The sequence below is a fragment of the Zootermopsis nevadensis genome, unplaced genomic scaffold (assembly GCF_977971745.1).
Source record: "Zootermopsis nevadensis isolate Lab colony 2312 unplaced genomic scaffold, Znev_1.0 Znev_ptg000007l, whole genome shotgun sequence".
NCBI lineage: Eukaryota > Metazoa > Arthropoda > Insecta > Blattodea > Termopsidae > Zootermopsis > Zootermopsis nevadensis.
This window is the reverse complement of record NW_028259139.1, coordinates 4,329,695-4,350,279: the sequence shown is the minus strand read 5'-3', so window position 1 is coordinate 4,350,279 and position 20,585 is coordinate 4,329,695. Positions and strand designations below refer to the sequence as shown.

General features: G+C 38.0%; 1 protein-coding gene across 15 annotated transcripts in view; it reads right to left on the bottom strand.

Moving 5' to 3' along the window:
- The window catches only part of bma (SCY1-like protein bma), a 323,838-nt gene that overhangs the window by 28,591 nt on the left and 274,662 nt on the right, over window positions 1-20,585 (bottom strand). For all 15 annotated transcript variants that reach the window (XM_087344003.1, XM_022065882.2, XM_087344002.1 and 12 more), the window contains 3 exons: window positions 14,824-14,977; window positions 10,173-10,422; window positions 1,295-1,463 (listed from right to left, as the gene is read on the bottom strand). In XM_087344003.1, coding sequence (XP_087200129.1) covers window positions 1,295-1,463; window positions 10,173-10,422; window positions 14,824-14,977 — 573 coding nt within the window. The remainder of the gene's footprint in view (window positions 1-1,294; window positions 1,464-10,172; window positions 10,423-14,823; window positions 14,978-20,585) is intronic.

Below are 20,585 nucleotides of genomic sequence, written 5' to 3'. Positions count from 1 at the left end.
AAGGGCATACTAACCTGGTCGTCCAGTAGATCGCAAGACCCTGTACTTAATGGGCTGTCCCAGTTAGAAATTCATACTAAACACCCCTTTCACAAAATCGGTAAGAGGAAAATCAATTTAACGAACAATATGAGTTGGAATCACGTTTACATTTTCATCTTCAGAGGGCGATAAACTTATTTTCTGAGAACAGAAAATTAGATTCTTGTGTGATTTAAAACGAAGGGAGACTGAGACGAAGGAAGTACAATTCGTGAACAAAAGGAATAAGAGCGAAAATAGTACACAAAAAAGACTCAAGAAAAAGAGTCCATTACTGTAGCGTTTTGCAGCATTTGTATTAACAAATCAACGTCCACGTGTATTTTTAAAAGTAAATATTAATTAATTTTTTCACTTGAATTACCGAAATAAAAGCTGAGAATTTGGAGTAGTCTCTAGTGGCACATCATATCAAATTACATCCAAATCTGCCAAGTGGTTCTCGCTTTGAATCATGTTGGCATAGAAACGACCAACTCATAATAAGTCCCCACAATGCATTTCGTACAAAGAACGCATGATAACGACCCCACATTTTGAAACGTTTTATTATTAGTACAAACTTATTGTTTAAAATACTCGTGGTAGATAAATTTTGTAATAGGTCTACAGATATACAAAAACTCAATTAAGACCAGCGTTAATCAGGCATCACGAATGATTAAAACAAGAAATCGGCGTGACAGAAATGGCTGATATGAAATTATGAAGAAACCTCTAACCCATATTCGTGACATACAGTTGTGCTATACTAATACGGTATTTTATTACTGTCAGTCGAACATAATTTTATATTTTGATTGTGATATTCCACTATTTGTTTTTCTTATATTTATTTAGTGTTCTGTCTGACGACAGGTCCATATGAACAGGATCCTTCCATCCTTTTCTCGGACTGGGACCTGTTCATATACGTTCTTGGCAGATGATCCAGAAGTGGTTTGCCATTGCCTTCTTCTGTGTGTGAATGGAGTAATTGAAACCTGGGAAGCCCCCGGAGGAAAACTCCGTGTTGCCTAGACCACGGCCTTGCCCAACACAAGTTATAAATTCGGGCACCGCCGGGAATCGAACCCGAGACCCCAGGATTACAAGGCCAGCGTTCTAACCGCTAGATATTCAACTTCTGGCATTTGTTATGCCATCATCAGACCACTATTTGTACATGTCATATATGAAATAAACACAACGAAAAGTTTACTTTATCTGGACCACTGGCATCAATCACTGCCCGTTCCAGAACATCACCTACCTGTCTATGTGGTCCAGCATTTCTTGTAGCACCTCTATGAGGTTTGTGAACTGTTCTAGGTTAAGGGAAGGATTCACTGTCTGTGGTAACAGTGACGGCATTACTCTAGTTGCCATCAGGTTCACGGACAAGCCGTACTTCTTATCACTCAGCATCAGCCTGTAGATATCTGCAGAGACAATATCGACACTCAGTATCGACAAACAGATGTAAATTCAAACATAAAGAATTATATTGGGAGAAGGAAAAATTAAGATTTTAAGAAAATAACAGTAAAATTTAACGGTTAAACACATAGGAACGAAAGTTTGAAATACAAACAGGATATTTTGTCTGATGAATTAATCGCCCTGATGACGGAGGCAGCATGGACCTCTGAAACGTTGGTGGAAATCTACCAGACTACACGGCGCAACAACCCAGAAGACAGACACCGTTGTGAAAACCTCAAATCATACATCACTTTGCTCATTAGATAAATGGGTCTTGGGTAAAGTTAATCTCATCGTCTCAAAGTGAAAGATAAATTTTTGCATTCGTATGAAACAAAAGGCAAGTTTATACAGGGTGATTCAAAAAGGACTTTACAACTTTGAAAGTATATAGAAATTTATTCAGAAGTCTTACAGAATTGGTTGAGGTGTCATTTTGTAGCAAATCAAATCACGTTCTACCTCAAACAGTCATTTTGGTTCGATGTGATTGCCATTGGTGATACTGAAGACATCCCACCTGAAATCAATTTCTTGCCAAATACGATCCAGCATATCCGGTGTCACTTCTGCAACTACGGCGGTGATTCGAGCTTTGAGCTCAGTGAGATTGGCAGGTAAGGGTGGAACATACACACGATCTTTAATGAAACCCCATAAGAAAAAATTGAGAGGTGTCAAATCTGGAGAACGAGGTGGCCATGCTATCGACCCTGTTCGACCAATCCACCGACCTGGGAAACGGTTATTGAGGAAATCCCGGACTTCTGTGAGGTAGTGAGGTGGTGCGCCGTCTTTCTGGAAGTGAATGCGTCCTTCTTGGTCATCTTCGTCTAACTGTGGTATGAGAAAATTTTCGAGCCATTTTTCAAATGCACAGCCGCTTGCGCTCGCGGTGACGGAATTCTGTACTACAGCACAACGTGAGTCAAACTTGATTTGTTTTGCTACAAAATGACACCTCAACCGATTCTGTAAGCCTTCTGAATAAATTTCTATACACTTTCAAAGTTGTAAAGTCCTTTTTGAATCACCTGGTATAACTCTATTTATTTTAATATTCATCCTTTAGAAAGAACACCAGAAGATGACAGATTCTGAATTGACATTTGGATGCTCATTTGAATTTGTCACTTGAGTTCCCTCGTCTTCCATTTCATCTCCGATAGTTTCAACACATAGTAACCTGCTCTAATTGGCAAAGGAGACGAACTACCTGGTGATCGAGTGAGGTCTCCGGAAGTGACGAACGCTTAATTGGGATCTACTTTTCCATTGTCAAGCAAATTATATTCTACAGTGCAAATAAGACGTCAGGAAAAACTCGACCTACCTTATTCTTAACTAATGATTTTCAAAGGTGTAATGTACAGATGGTGCTGAAGTCAAATTGCTAGTTTCCTTCGTAAACGAATGCAGAGTTGTCCCGGGCGCTTATTAAGTATCACATTATGAAAATGTAAGAGGGAGTCGAAATACAGCTCCACTAATTATCGAACTCGACATCAGTTAGAGGCCAGTTGTTAGATTCAAGCCCCGTCCCTCTTATCACCGGAAAATAAGCCACATTCCACTTACCGCATACTTTGGACAGGAGACAGTAGGACCCACAGACTGTCTGCATGCAGCAGCTAAGACATAACCTCTTGTTCGTACCGGAAATTGAATCCCGGAAGTTCGGCTCAGCCTGGTAACCAAGGATAGTACATCCTTGGTTACCACGATCTTTTTTTTTTTTATAAAATCAAAAATTTCTAATATTGCATTCTGAAAACATAACATTTAAGTATGGAAACATTTAACAGTAAACTGGAAATGTCGTAACGAAACAAATCACAGCGACTACTGAGAGTTTAGCACCTACGTGGATCACTCAGAGCGGAAAAGACACTTTGGTCATCAAATTTTAAACACGAACAGGAGTGGGTAAATTATCTATTTAAACAGCACTGGTGTTTTAATATGCTAGAACAGCGTGTCTGGCAGACCGCGTATAATCGAACATTACGATTTCGGCAAATAATAGTTAGGATTTAATTCCAAGCGTATAACGGAAACCGCGTTGAAGAAAGGTCAGTTATAGACCTGAAGAGATTAATGGAGTAAAGGAAATATAATATGAATACAGCAGAAAAGACGACCAGCCGAATACTATAAATCAACGATGTTGTAACGACAACATTTTTCTCATATAAGAACAAGAAAAAGGCGAAGTTGTTACAATTTAATGCGAAACTGAACACAAAACGCTTTAGAACTCTGTCTTCAGAAAATAAGTTTACAGGCGAGTTTATGTTAATTATGGGTAATGTTAAAACATTAGCATTTGAGCTTTAACAGATCTTGAGGTGTGACAGAGTTACACGTATTCTACAACAAAATCGCCACGTAAGAAATTTATTAAAATATGATATGGAAGTCATATCACAGAAAATAATCGTCATAAGGTCATTTATCATACAAATCTCCTGGATTCCTACAATAAGTGACGCAGAACACATGGTGATACCGTATATTCATATAATATTATAGCTCCAAAGCGAAAATTTTCCTGTGCCTGGAATATCGTATGATTCCAGTTAATTAATAAATTACTTTCAGGGTTATTCTAAAAACTATTTTAAAGTATTCCAGTCACATACGCGCGTACGAGGTATGTCGATGGGACGAAAGTGTTTACGCATTATTTCCACTGACAGCCTGAAGATGTCGCATGGGTACGTTTCCGTGTATCGATCGTCAACGATCGTACGTATCATCGATGGCAAGCGATTACGCATTCACTGTCGGAATTCACATAAAAACAAACATTTGTTAAACGCACTCGCGAGGAGCTAATTCAGCTTGGTTTTTATGTTTATATGATCAATGCATTGACGTCTATGTGAAAGACTACCAGTATTGATTTCTCACCCTACTTCGCAGTACTTCAACACCAATAACGCTCGCTACGCATCTCGCACGTAACAAAGATACGTGCTCTCGAACTTCGTCGAAAATAAAACGGTGGTCAGATCTATCCAGTTCGAAGAAATAAGTAATTTTTAAAAACGTAAGTCGTTTGCAGACTGCAATGCGGTGTCTGTGGATGTGTTATCTCTGGCGTAGGGTAAAGTTGAATTTCGTCTCGACGTCTGTAGGACCGCCGATGGTTTTCACACTGAATTGAAATAAATGCCACTAAAACTTGGCGAGATTTTCTAGTTTTGTTAATAAGATATTTTTATATCAAAGTAGTGAATAAATATTTATAACTAAACCTCCAGTGCTCTTTCGTGGACATTCTGTATTATAATCCAACTGTGCATCACCTACTGTGGTTATGTCGTTAAACTAACCCAACTAAAGCGAAACCTAGGTTATTGTGCCCGAGTAGATAATGACGCGTTTATCCCAAATTTTGAAGAAGAAAAAAAGAGACAATTGATAATTTGAATGGAGGTAAGTTCAAGCTATCTCGTATTAATTTATTTTATAAAAGGAAGGAAACTTCAGCATCTGTGGAGCCCTTATTAAAAGCACAATTGCATGTCTGTCTGCACGTAAAAACTAAAGAACGGCTGAAAGGATTTTCATAAATATTGAAAATGGGGATTTTTATAGAAAATTATTGAGCTAAGTGAATTTAACGACCAATTAACACATAATTATTTTTCCCTGAATTATTTCAACGAATCGATGTGTAATGGTAACTCGTGTTGTTTTCTTTGAGGTAGGAACAAAGTATTATTTGGTAATTTTGGATATCATGATGTCGTACCGACGTCTATTTTGCTGAAGGTCCTTACTAGCACGTCGATCCTATTTATAAGTAATCTTCATAAGTTAGCATTCACGAGATGAAAATCCAGAGGCTTCAGAAACAGCTACTCAAAGGGATAACCACCTCCTTACTAGCAGCCATGAGAACCTAAAATCCTACACTACGAACTGTTCGAAATATTAGGTTAAGGTCGTACACCATCGTCAGTACTCATACAACGTTTTATGAGATATTGGGTAACTATATTTAATCACACAGAGTAACACAATATTACATATAAATTATGCAGGCCTACAAAACATATCGGCCGCCCTGGGGTTCAAAATTCCTCGTGCCAAAGCCTTCATATATATCCACTTTGAGCAATTGTGTAAATAGTGCTTGGTTAAATTTATTTTGGAGTTAAGGTTGCCGGCTGCATTCAGAAGCACGCCTCAGCGCAGTTCGATAACCAGTTGTGTGGGAAAGGGCTGATGTGGGCCCAGGAAGGGTCTGTTAGTCGTCCGGAGCCATGGCTCCGGTCGCGCAGGAGCGCCGTCATATATTTTTTTCCTCGGTGCTTTTACACGTAACGTGAGGAAACGAGATAAGGAGCCTGTCATTACTGCTGACGGGAAGATGGCCGAGTACTGCAGTCAGCGATATTAACAAGTGCTTACTCACTGTAGACTTGTATTTTTATCTGACACGCCGTGAATGTTTCCAGATTAAATTTAGTCTGTAAATTTTTTTAATAAATTCTGTACTCTCAATGCAGACTCTGCCATGCCCCACAATACGCTCCATTGTAACCGCGCCTAAATTTCTTGCTACCATATTCGCCACCGTCAGAACGCAATTTCAATTTGCGTGAACTTTGACATTTGGAGGTGAAATGAGTATTAGCTAACGGTCTGGCAAACACTGCAGCTGCCTTTTTCAGGGAGAATGTGTGCTGGTTGGAACATTTTGGAAGCCTTATATAGAGCGAGTTTGATTTTATGGTGGCGATTAATTGAACGCCAGCAAGCGGTGACTGAGTTTGAGGCTTACAGTTCCGATTACCATATCATAAGTCAGTCGCTACTAAACTTAAACTACACTCCACCGAAAAAAAAATACCTTTTAGAGAACAGTACTCGGTAAACTGCTCAAAAGAGTCGCCCGACTTTTAAGAAACCTAAATTTTCAAAACAAGATCCTGCCACTGAATCTTAATATGAACCACTTTAAACCAGTCGATATCCTCATAACTTATTCAAGATATATTTAACACCCCTCCATCAAAGTCTAGGTCTCCAAAGTGTTCTCTTTCCCCCAGATTTTCTGACTAAAACACATGCATTTCTCAACTATCCTATACGTGCTACATACCCAGTTAATTTTATCCTCCTCGATTTGATTACCATAATAATATATGCCCGAGATCGAAAATTATAAAACTCCTCAAAATGCAAAATTCTCCATTCTTTTTCAATTTCTCTCTCTTAAACCCAAATAATCTCTTCAGCTCTGTTCTCAAACGCATACAATCTGTGGTATGCTTGAGAGGCCACGTTCCACATCAATAAAAAACAGGACAAATTAATTTCATATGACAAATTCCGTCTACAGAAGCCAATATCTGCTCAGCTAGCCAATAAAAGTTCCTCGAGTTCTATGGAATCCAAAGGAGCATTACCATATTCACAAGCTGTAATTTTGTATATTTAAAACTAAAGGTAGTAAATTATAGACCACTAATTCTGTTCTGCATGAGAAATCAGATATACAACAGGACCAGTATAAAGATCGTAAATGACAGTTCATAAATCCACATCATGGCTGAACGTGTCTTTCAGTTCTAAGCTACATTTCCAAACATACACACAAAAACACACGACATTTCCATTACTGATTCCAAACAGCCGATGTGCATTACCGTTGAGGAGCCATTTGTGGCTTCCGGACAGAGGTACGGTTACTCGGCTAACTTACGTACACACTTTCCTTTAAAGCAATCTGCTGTTCTGGGGATGAACGGTTATACTTCGCTAATATTCTATTCACGTATATATCGATTGGTACTTTTTGTATACACTCCCTGTACGTACATTTCCTAATTAGAGCGTCTGATTAGTCAAAAAGTTAATGGCTGCGGTTCAAATTCCTGAGGGACATTTGTTTTTACGTCGTCATATGTACAGATCGGATCTGTTAATCCTTCCAGCAATATATTTATCTAATGCTTCTAGAATATATGGATCTTGCCTTCCATAACCCACTGATTGATGTTAAAATACAGCTAGATAATACATCTAATATTAGATGTATTATCTAATTTTAGGCATTGTCCATCGCTCAAAATTTCGGAAACTGAATTCTGCTTCCGTATTCGGGTATAAGAAGGGGGGGAACAGGGCAGAAAATCCATCTGTTGGGCCACCTGGTTGAGCTAGCCTCAGACCTGACAGAAATTTTTGGCTTTGAATGTAATAAATTTTTTAAATCTGAACAATGTGCACATACTGCTTTAAAATATTTTGGGGATATTATATTAAACTCCATTTTCTTAGTTTATCTTTATTATAATTGCCTATCACCGACTTAAACAATTTACACGAGACCCAACTCGTAATTTATTTGGATTTCGAAAAATTGTATTGTCGTTTCTGTGGTAACCGTGTCAACAGGCACGAGTACAATGCCCCTTTGTGTCTACTCTTTTCATCAAGCTGTAATAATATTTACTAACGTAAGGAAGATGTGGGGTGTAAAGAAGAGAACCTAACCTAACCTAACCTAACCACGAAACAGGCAGAAACTAGGGTGACTGAAAATTCGAGGCTATTGTAAATTTAAAATTTAAAGCGTCTTGCGTCGTGGTGGAACAATCAAACCTTTAAGACCGAAATTCGTCCGAATAATATTTCAGTTCGCACCTCAAAGAAAACATAACACTTCATCATTAAGTAGATCAACTGGTTAACAATCTTTACGAAATAATAATTGTACAAAACCTTTCAGTTTAAAATTCACAGTTACTTAGTTTTGAAAGAGGTGGTAAATACAGTTACCACTAGGCATTAAACCGTTAAGGATACCATGACATTAGTAGACGTCATACAGACTGTAACATCACACGTAGAGGAAGGAAGGATAATATTGCCCGGTAGAAATTCTCCTCAGTATATTCCGAGACGTTCAGTAAGTAAAACTGGTATGATTTGCTAGACTACAAATTGCCCCCCAAAGTGTGCCTAATTAATCCGCCTTTCCTTGAACAACACATCAGTCGATAATCTTTCATTTCACACATTAAATATTAACAAGAAGTTCTCGACAGAACCCATAAAACCTACTTGATGGAAATGATTTCATTAACCGCCGAAACCCACCGTAACATAATCAGTAGTGTGTAACCTGAGCACTGGAATTTGGTATTCATCTAATTACACTCGGCTGACTGGGTTCTTAATCAACAAGATTAACACGAAATTGTACTCCCACTTGGATGCTATTTCTGGAGAAGTCAACATCCTCAACAGAACTGATTGGACGTATTTATTTAAGTACCTTTCGCCGTGAGAAATTGTGTGCACAATACGAGGATCTGCACTCCAACGTCACAGCCTCATGACATCTGGCGACTTCGCCGATCCAGCTTGGAACATTTTTAGCTATTCTTCTCCTTTACACGAGATTTATAAAAACGTGGCACAGCAAGAGAAGCGAACAAACGAAGGAGGGAAGAAAGACATATGACAAAGAGGGTAGAGAAATGTATATCCAAACGGTGGGGGGATGGCTGAAAGAAAGAAAGAAAGAAAGAAAGAAAGAAAGAAAGAAAGAATGAAAGAAAGAAAAGAAAAACATGAAACAAAAAATTAATCCTTTGGAAGCTACTTTCCATAGAAAGTGAGATTACTGAAGATTTCTGTCTTCTGGGTTGTTGCGCCGTGTAATCTGGCCGATGTTTACCAACGTTTCGGAGGTCATACTGCCTCCATCATCAGGGCGATGAGTATGAAGATTTCTGTCTTCTGGGTTATTGCGCTGTGTAGTCTGGTAGATGTTTACCAACGTTTCAGAGGTCATACTGCCTCCATCATCAGAGTACGAAGATTTCTGTCTTCTGTAATGTTGCGCCGTGTAATCTGGTCGATGTTTACCAACGTTTCGGAGATCATACTGCCTCCATCATCAGGGCGATGAGTATGAAGATTTCTGTCTTCTGGGTTGTTGCGCCGTGTAATCTGGTCGATGTTTACCAACGTTTCGGAGGTCATACTGCCTCCATCATCAGGGCGATGAGTATGAAGATTTCTGTCTTCTGGGTTGTTGCGCCGTGTAATCTGGTCGATGTTTACCAACGTTTCGGAGGTCATACTGCCTCCGTCATCAGGGCGATGAGTATGAAGATTTCTGTCTTCTGGGTTGTTGCGCTGTGTAGTCTGGTCGATATTTACCAACGTTTCAAAGGTCATACTGCCTCCGTCATCAGGGCGATGATTATGAAGACTTCTATCTTCTCGGTTGTTGCGATTTGTAGTATGGTCGATGATAACCAACGTTTCGGAGGTCATACTGCCTCCGTCATCAGGCCGATGAATCACCCTGATGACGGAGGCAGCATGGACATCTACCATACTACACGGCTCAACAATCCAGAAGACAGAAATCTTGAGATTATTGAAACTTTCTAGGTCCTTCAGAAATTAAAAGAATAAAGATGTCCTAAAAGATAAACGTAGAGACAACTTATCAAGCAGGAATGCTTCTAGAATAACGAGGTTTGTTGATGAAGAATTAGAGCCACTTACACGCCGGGGCAAATCTCTGAGTCCTACAGAAGTGAAAAAATAAGTCATTCAAACAACATAGGAGTCCTTCAGAACCCTGAAGTGTTGGCGAAAGAGAGAGATAGAGAGAGAGAGGCACTTACTTACAACCCTGAGCGTGATCTCTGGGTCCTGCAGCCTCACGTCCCAGAGCAGCGGGAGAACCTCGTCAATGATCTGCGCCTTGTCAAGGCGATCCAGGGTCTTCTCCACGCACGAGAGGACGTTCAGTACGATTTTCAGGTCGGCCACGTTCTTCTCATACACAGTCTTCATCTTTGGGAGCACCATGCGTCGGATAGCCGTCTCGTCCAGGTACTCGGACACGTTCGTGACCGCAACCAATGCTGCACTCTACCGGTACAACAAACAACTATCTTTACAAGCAGACAAAATAACTATAGCAGTCGTCACGAAACTGGATTCCTCAAGGCCACGGAAGGATTCCCCCGCCCTTTACCGCGATTCTCAAAGCCAATAGCACAGCGTTGCTATCTTTGCTACACTGTGAGGTCTAAGCTGTCTTCACTCGTTTGGGATCCACTGCTCGTGTTGTAATGACGTATGATTTGTCTGTGATATTGAAGCATGCGATTTAGTGATGACTACTGTAACGAATAATGATTTAAAGCTAAAGTTCATTTATTTACTCATGTATAAGATGATAAAGTTGCGTCATATTGTGATAAATATATATTTGTTTAATCCTGTCAGTCAAATCACAATAAAATTCCTATTAAATATTAAAATATTACCATAATTAACATTTAAATATTTAAAATATATTAAAATATATTAAATGATATTCTCTAACGAAATGTTCGATTTACATTAGAACATCACTTTTTACACGACATGTTTCAGTTCTTTTAGAAGATGGTTCTTTTAGAACTGAAACATGTCGTGTAAAAAGTGATGTTCTAATGTAAATCGAACATTTCGATAGAGAATATCATTTAATATATTTTAAATATTTAAATGTTAATTATGGTAATATTTTAATATTTAATACGAATTTTATTGTGATTCGACTGACAGGATTACTCATGTATAGTTTATTTAACAAATTTTTAACAGATCATATTATATATTCCTAGTATTGTCTGCTTGTACTAATAAACACTAAACTGGAAGTAACCTAATTTAGGGCACTAACCTAATATTTTTTGACGAATTGAATACAACAACGAAAATCGCTTGTGAATGGTATATATTATTTAAACTGACAGGTAAGCGAGATTGAAGTTAGCTTTGGAATGTGAAAGTGATCGTAGAGTAAATAATTAATTTTTGAACTGAACAAGAGAGACAACGTATAGATACATGTTATGCAGTGCACGCGAACGGCATTATCAGTGACGGACGTAATAGTTGTATGGCTAGCTGGAGATTCCCTCAAGTATCCAAGATAAACAAGGGATTCCCAACAGAGTTACTTCCGTTTCTGGAAATGTACGTAAAATGCACGCAAATTGTCCGTTATAAATGTTAAGTTTTTACAAAAAAAATTGAAATGTGTCAACAGATTGATATAAAAATTCAAGAAATAAAATATTACGAAAAATACGATCAGAACTAACGAGTTGTTATAAAAACACTTACAGACACGTAATGGCGTATTTTATTTTGCACATTATTGTTTCAAAATAGCTTAAAAACGAAGAAAATATTTTTTAACGTCGAGATTCATGTTAAGCAAATGGCAGTTTTCATGTCATAGTTACAGAATCCTAAAATACTACTAAATGTGTAGATTACCTAACTCATCAGGATGTCTACGTATTGGGTGAATGGTTGGATCTAAGCAGACATAAGTAGAAACAAACAGATAAGTAGACAGCTCGATACAATAGCTGACTGATGGATGGACATAAATACAAACAAAGAGATAGGTAAAATAAAAGATGAGAGACACTCTAACAAACGTGTATGTTATCTTCACGAAACGATCTTTAATATATCCAGCAGTGGGTACATCGTAGTACACAGGCACTGGGACATTATTTGCTCTCGATGAACTTCTTCTGAAACGTCTGTTACATATAATTAGAAATGGATCAAAAGAGCACGAGTAACCACACAATCGACATGACTAAACAGGGCTATTTCTGTTGTTATCGTACGTACTGACTGTGTGCTTTTTCACACGAAAACATAATTACTTTTCTATAAGTGAAATCGCTTGGAACCCATTAAAACTGTCTGATTTGTGTAATTAAAACCCGTCTGAAATCAAATTTTATAAATGAAAGAGGCATGACGTTTGGACATCTGGCGAAGAGAAGTGGGCGGCTGTCTAATCCATGAAGTCTGAGGGTTTCTGACGTTGGTGCGTTGTGATATGTAAAACTGATATTTGGTCTTTGTCCATCGTCTATATTTAAAAAAAAATTACGTTTCTGAAGATGGAAGCCAGTGCCTGAACATCTGAGCTATCGCACGGCCATCTGCAAATTGTGTGTACTAAAATAGGATTTGAGGTTTTCACGGCGCAACAACCCAGAAGACAGACATCTTCAACATATGAAATCAAAATCCGTGATAATTCATAAGAATTTTATATTTAAATAAAACGTAGCTCGTAATTGTGAAAAACATACATATCTACTGTCTATTAACATTTTTGTTACTGATGCCTATTAATGTCAGTTTGTCTCTATAACTCTAGGACGAAAACTTAAGTACCGCAGGGATTAGACTGCGAAGCATGGCTCAGAAACTACAACCAGTTAATTAAATTTCCTGACTAAAGCTGAATGCGTGTACCAACGAACATGTAATTTGCAGGATGTAAATTGATATACGTCTGTCTTAGCCCTAATGCCCTGTATCTGCCAAAACATGATGTAAGGGATTTGTCCCTTGTTCATTGTTTCATCTTTACCACTAAAATACAATTGGGGGGGGGGTAAATAATTGACGAACAGAACTTTCTTCTTTCCTAATTATTCATTATCGCCACGGTGGTCTAGCTGTTAGAACGCTGGCCTTGTAATCCTGGGGTCTCGGGTTCGATTCCCGGCGGTGCCCGAATTTATAACTTGTGTTGGGCAAGGCCGTGGTCTAGGCAACACGGAGTTTTCCTCCGGGGGCTTCCCCGGTTTCTCCGTGGCATCCCATTCACACACAGAAGAAGGCAATGGCAAACCACTTCTGGATCATCTGCCAAGAACGTATATGAACAGGTCCCAGTCCGAGAAAAGGATGGAAGGATCCTGTTCATATGGACCTGTCCTCAGACAGAACACTAAATAAATAAAATAAAATAAATTATTCATTACCGCAGCTGTAATGATTTTTTAACATTATTTTGTTACCAGCAAAATGCCAGTCAATATTTTCCACGGGGCTGTCTCTCCAAGATGATATTTGTACATACCACTTATTTCTATGACTCGCCGTCTGTTATAAACGTGTCGTAGCATTTTGGACAGTCCTGTACCTAAACTTCGAATCACAAAATATCGAAAATTTTCTCGGTTGGGTTACACAAACAGGAAGATTTTTATTATTATAATTTTTGAGAACTTGCTGCTTCCATCATCTGGGAGACAGCCCTGACGATGGACGCAGGAAGCACCTGTGAAACGTCAGTTAACAGTCTCAACAACCCAGAAGACAACCATCTTCATGCTCGTCGCCGTGATAATCTTAATTCTTACTTAGCACCATTTCGCTTTCCTGTGTTAAAATTTTGTAATGAATTTTGAGTGATTTAATAAGCACTGTAAGGAAGTGACTTAGTCCCGTCTTGTCTGTATAGTGTTAGTCACTTCTTCTGCACGCTTGGGATATTTAAATGTGAACAAAATTTATCCGTCCCTCCAGACCAAATCACATTTTATGGTATCTTTAGCAAGAAACGGTGTAACACAAGGGATTCATTCTAAAACTTTGAATATAAAATGTAACCGTGCAATGTGGGACTTATTTTACAACGTAAACGAGTGATATAAACTAACCACGGGGGTAAAGTCACCGAATGTAACGAGCATTAAGGGAGATCATTTATACTTAGGTCAAAACATGGAGATAAGAGTGAACGCGGGGGGAAACTGGAATTGAGGGAGATCGTTGAACTCGTGAATTTCTTGAAGGGAAAACACCATTACAAATAGACCATGTGCACATCTTTGATATTTGGTCGAAACATAACCCCAAAATGACAACTTTACAGGATGTTACCTTTAAATTTACAGAGCTTGCGACAAATCGGATATTTACGTTAAACAATTAATATATTTCACCAATTTTTCATCCTGTTCTAATTAAGATACAAGCATGAGGGTCTTACCGAACGAAATAACACAAGTTTCAGTCAGTATTTGTAATTTTCTAAAAAAATTCTATGCTTTGACAATTGCCTAATGATTAACTCTTGCTTGAACATTATATAAATGGGAAAAGATCTCGCGAAGAACGTTCAAATTAACGTAACACGTATCTGGACTTGTTTCGATATATTATTCTGTAATGGCGTGTTTTGGAGGAAAGGAGATACGTAAGGGATACATCACGGTCAGTGTCCCTGATGATGGAGGCAGAGTGGATCTTCGAAACATTAGTTTTTAACTCAGTACCGATCCGGCTGATCGTCCAAGAGGCGTTCATAGCATTCGCTTGCCGTGGAAGTTTTAAGCTTTACAATGTTAATTAATTGATACTAACAAAGCAGTGAATTGTTGAATTGAAACAGAACGGTTATGGAAAGTAAAACTGATGGTAGTATCGAGGGAAAACCTAGATACAACGTACCTGGACCTGTATCGTAGTGCTTTCAAAAGCGTTGTACAACATGGGCAGGACCTCCGACCTGATGTCGTCACGAGGTGTCTTCTCCAAAATCACATGGAGATTCTCCAACAACGTAACCGTCGCCTGGATCGATTTTGGGATGGAGAACACATTCCTGGAATGCACGAGGACAAACAGCAAAAGTAATGACGCAAAGTCATTTATGATTAATTTACTAATGGAAACATAGCAGAGTATTAATCATGCGTGATCAGTATTAAAAATGCATGACTTTTAGACAAAACATAATATAAAATATTATAATGTTATTTGGTAGACTTTGATAAGGCGAATAATTCATGACCAAATGACCTAAATGCATGTCCTTGTTGACAACCTGATAGTTTCTTATCTAGATAAGAAATGCCTCGTTTTTAATGGAACCCAAACCCTATCCTACGAAAGATGAACTCGGTCCACACCCTTCGATTAGATTTTCTTAGCATCCATTTTAATATTATCCTACCATTTGCTTTCCAACTAAAATGACACACGAATTTGTGATCTCCATTATCCATGCTACATGTCCGGCCAGCTCATTCTATTTGATTAGACCATCCTGATAATCAATATTTAGGACATAATTATTTAAATTTACCGTCAATCTTCTTTGCAGTGGTACAGAGCTGGAGCTACTCATAGCCTTGATAATTTCACGGGGCGTCTTGATTAATTTCTTATCGTATGAAGCAAAGTTTTATATTTAAATTAGCAAATATTAAAGCATTACCTACCGACAATTACCAATTTTGGGTTCCGACTTCTAGACGCGAATATACATCAAAACTTCATCGGAACTAGACGGAAGAAAGTTGAGTTTGGTAGAGAAATTGAAAAGACAATGAGAAGCCCCGATCTTTCTCAAAAATCTTTTCTTATACCCTGCAACTTTAAGATTTCAGTAAGAATGTAGCTTACGATTGGCCGATGGCAACGAGAGTTCTGAAAACTATGATTGGGTTTCTTTAAACACGTCCTTTGTAGACGTGTAAAAAATTATCACGTGAAGAACACATTACGAATAACTTGCGAAGGAGGATATAAAAACTAAAAGGACGAGGTACAGGACAATATAAGTTAAAGCCAACAGGAAAACAAACTTTAATGACTCCTACTTAAACGTGGGGTCCACAGTGACCGCTTGGTCGCTGGGACCGTGGGTCCGAATCCCACTCAAGCCACGGATGTTTGTCCGCGTTTTTCTGTGTCGTGTTGTCCTGTGTATAGGTAGAGGCCTTGCGACGGGCCGATCCCTCGTCTAAGGAGTCCTACCGAATGTCCATAGATCAAGTCAACGAAAAGTTGGGACCCACAGTGCTCAGGCACTTGAAGAACGGGTCGTTCCTAGTACTTAAATGTTCTTAAAATACAATCTTCCGATTGACCGACTCAGATGAGTTAAGTCCTTGAACAGCTGAAAAAATTGTTTCAGAAATACATGTTTTCAAAATTTAAGAACCTGTTTAAAATATTATTTCAAATTATTTGAGTCCAAGGAAGTATCGTCTCATCTCCATCTGTGATGAATTCCTGTTAAATGTTGGTAATCATCTCCGAGAAAACATGGCGTAACAGGAAGCAAGACTACAATCGACGTTTCCAGCGCCGCGAGAACCTCATAAAAATATAATTTTCTTCTACATTTCGAAAAAACAAACTAATTTAACTCAGAGCAGAGCCCGGTGAAAGGCTGTTTTAAATACGACACTGAATCTTCGATAGCATAAAAGACGGTAAAATTTGTCACCAGAGGAGTAGTGAACTCTTCAAAAGGTTCTGCACCAACGAGGAATAAACAGCAGACGGGCGGGTTGCCCACTACCAGGCGTCGCGTCCCACAACCGGTGAGAGTGAGGAGTACATTTATCCTATCCACACATCCAGAATGTATAAATAGAGCTGTTCATTGGCTGTCTGGGAAAATTTACACCCAGGCTGAAAGTCCACTGAAGCGTAAAGGTCATCGTTAGAATCCACCTACACTTTAAACACGACGATTACGGAGTGAAATTATATAGTCCTACATGATTGTAATCCTGGGGTCTCGGGTTCGATTCCCGGCGGTGCCCGAATTTATAACTTGTGTTGGGCAAGGCCGTGGTCTAGGCAACACGGAGTTTTCCTCCGGGGGCTTCCCCGATTTCTCCGTGGCATCCCAACAATTACTCCATTCTCACACAGAAGAAGGCAATGGCAAACCACTTCTGGATCATCTGCCAAGAACGTATATGAACAGGTCCCAGTCCGAGAAAAGGATGGAAGGATCCTGTTCATATGGACCTGTCGTCAGACAGAACACTAAATAATAATAATAATAATAATAATAATAAATGACAAAACGCTGGTCTCCTATTCGATACCAGTTTGAAAAGACATTGTCATCATTCTTAAATGCAAAGTTAACACACAGCGCAATAACCCAGAAGACAGAAATCTTCATACTCACCAATGTGAGAACCTCAAGTCTTACAAAGTTAACACAACTTCCGAGTTACGTCAGTTATAGCTAATTAACCAACCAACCAACCAATTGGATGTTCATTTCATTCATCCTATTATGGTTGTTTTTGAGTGTATAAACCGTAGTCGATCAAGTAATACGTATAAGCCTGTCTCCCGAGCCCTGATCTTAAGAAGTGATCTTTCGTATTACGAAGTAAGGACAACAAAATACTATAACAAATTCATCCCGGAAGAATTTATTATACGTAGCCGCCGTGAAAGCTTCAGATCATACAACAAAATACTACTTTCGCCTGCTGACTCCTGAGTATTAACACGAGGTTCAAATAATACGTAAAAAAAAATACACACTACCAAGATATATATCTTATCTTCTTTCAATTGTCTATAATTGTATCAGTAAAAACACTTATTTCTCACACGTGTTTCATCAACTTTATTAACACTTTTTAATAAACAATTATAACATTACTCTATGATATGAAGTCTCGAAACATTTTAAATTATATGTAATTTTGCTTCAGATTACAGTTAATAAAATGTACTTCGAGTGACAGAATCTGTTTTCTATACAGTCGTATCAATATCATAACTAAATACTTTGGGCGGGGCATGTAGCGCGCATGGATGGGACAAGAGGTGTGCTCCGGGTGTTGGTTAGGAAGACTGAGGGGAAGAAACCGCTGGGGAGACCTAGACGTAGATGGGAGGATAATGTAAGGCGGGATCTATGGGAGATAGGAGTTGAAGGAGACTGGATTTTGTTGGCACAGGACAGGGTCCGGTGGAGGGCTTTGGTTAATTCGGTGATGAACCTTCGGGTTCGGTAAGCCATCTAGTTAGTTAGTTAACTAAATACCTAACTAAAATAACTGACGTCATGCGTAAAGAATTCAAACAAATGTAAGTTAGATTCTCTTGTTAGGGAACACAATTTTTTGTGGTTTTAAGAAAGGTATCCATTGGCTACCATTTAAGGCTTTAAAGCCCAGTGGTAATTTTACAATCTGATTTTCATTGTAGACAGGTATTATTCCTGAAACAACATTAACAAACTGATCTTGGTAACGGAAAAGTGTGTATTTGGCGGTATGGACTACATTCATAAATATTATTTGGCTCCAAAAACTTAAGCAGTGACTTTGCTAAGTCTTGTTCACACTTTTCTCTTGAAAAAAACTTTTTGTTATTATTATTATTTTAATTATGTCGTAAGCAGTTTTGAGTGACATTTCTCGACCAGAAATTTTATCCTGCCGTACTGTACATTCTGTTCAAATTCTGTTTCCACGGATGCTACATTTAAGAACCAATTTAAACCGCCCTTTAATTACCCTAATACTTCAAGACGAAAAATAAAGCGTAGAATCTTCATCAGATGTTTTCCAGTCTCTTGTAATTTCGTCGAAATGGAACGTCAACACTTTGTTCCTTTCTCCTGTACCCTGATAATAGGTTAACATTTTTCTGAAACGAATCTTGAAATAGTTCGTTGGCTTTCTAAGAATCCCTGTCTCCCTCGGGATCCAGAGCCCTTATAACAAACAGGAAGACACAATATGCAGCATCAATGTAACAATCAATGAGCAGATTCCATTGAAACCGAGAGAAGGAGAGAAATTCGCTTTCTTCGACGTAAAGACCAATTATAAAACATAGCAACGATCTCTCTTGCAATAACGGAAAAGTATATAGCGTTGTGACTATATTTATTTTTATTTTTATTCGTAAATATATACGCTTTCATTTAATATATACAAAAAGTAAACTGAAATAACCAATTCAATAACACAAATAAAAATCTCTGAAGCATGAAAAACGACGGAAATCTGTATGAAGAGTTTCTTGCTACAATCTCAGTGAAACAACAAGAAATATTACGCCTACGCTCGCTCCACTGCTGACTACGTTTTCATGAAAACTGAAACTTAGCTTAGCAATATGCCAAGGTATACAGATTTGACGATCTTAATATAAACACCAAACATTCTACACCAACGTCGCATATTTCAGGCGATTTGATGACAAAACACTGAGGCCTAGAAACGTGACGTGACGTAACGCGGGGTGAGAGAATACTGCGTAGACCAAGTGCTGTTTATTTAATATTTTTGGGTGCCTAAATCGAGAAGTATTAAGCCCACTGAATACTGTTTTCTCATTATACACTTTTGTTAATTCAAATTGTAGTCTATATGGATATATTAAACAGCATTTACTATGAATGCATTTCAAAGGGTTATTGTTCTAAAGCAGCTCAGTCTTTTGATTTATCCGACAGCTATTAACCCTTCTATCAGAGGTCAACTGGATTCAATTTGCGCTCTAATGCATTTGCTGATGCACGCGAACAAACACATAAAAGGCTAGTCGTGTGCAGTTTGAACTGTGAATGGATCTATCTATATAAAAATAAACGCATTCTTTATTTTTAAGCGTCCTTTTGTCCAGAATGGACAATACAAACTCATAATGGGTGATCGTATAACTACATTCCTTGATTGTTTTAGCATTAAAATTATCGAAAGAATATCGATAGAATATCGTAGTTGAGGTATACAGGAATAATGTAGTATAAAATTGGGAGAATAAAGTTTTCGTTAATTTTTATTAAATACAACGTTCATTATGAGCAAAGATCGAATCTAATTATATATATCCCCCAAAATAAAGAAAAAAATACAAACTAAAAATTACTTCGTATCCTCGTGTATACTTTAAGAAAAAATGTATTCGTAAGCTACTCGTGAAATTTATTTAAATATGTTGTTCTTGATCATCGTAACACAAATATGAAAACGTTTTGAAAGTATAAGTCAAATGTAGCAAATTTTGAATTCGTGATGTATATGTCTTACACATTCTTTCATTTCCAACTGCACATATTTTGGGGTAACTTTTGCCTGGCTTTCAAATTAAAATCTGTGTTATTCTTCATTATATTAATATTTTACCATTTTTGTGTATGTTTTAATTATCTGCAAGCGTTTCGTGTTATTAAATCCTGAAGCCACGACTTAAAATGCTTTTTTTATCTCAACATAAATGACACAACATGCTTTTATTCTGTTTTAAATGGTTTAAGGCTGGAAACATCTTACCCACTAACAAAATGCATTCAACCTGTTACATAAATTCGCGTTGACAAGGAGAGGAAAGCAAATATAAAAGCCCTCGTCTAAAACCAGACGCCTTGCTGCTATAACAGACAATGTTTTTCACTTTAAAATAATTTTAAATTCTCACTCTATATCTCTAGT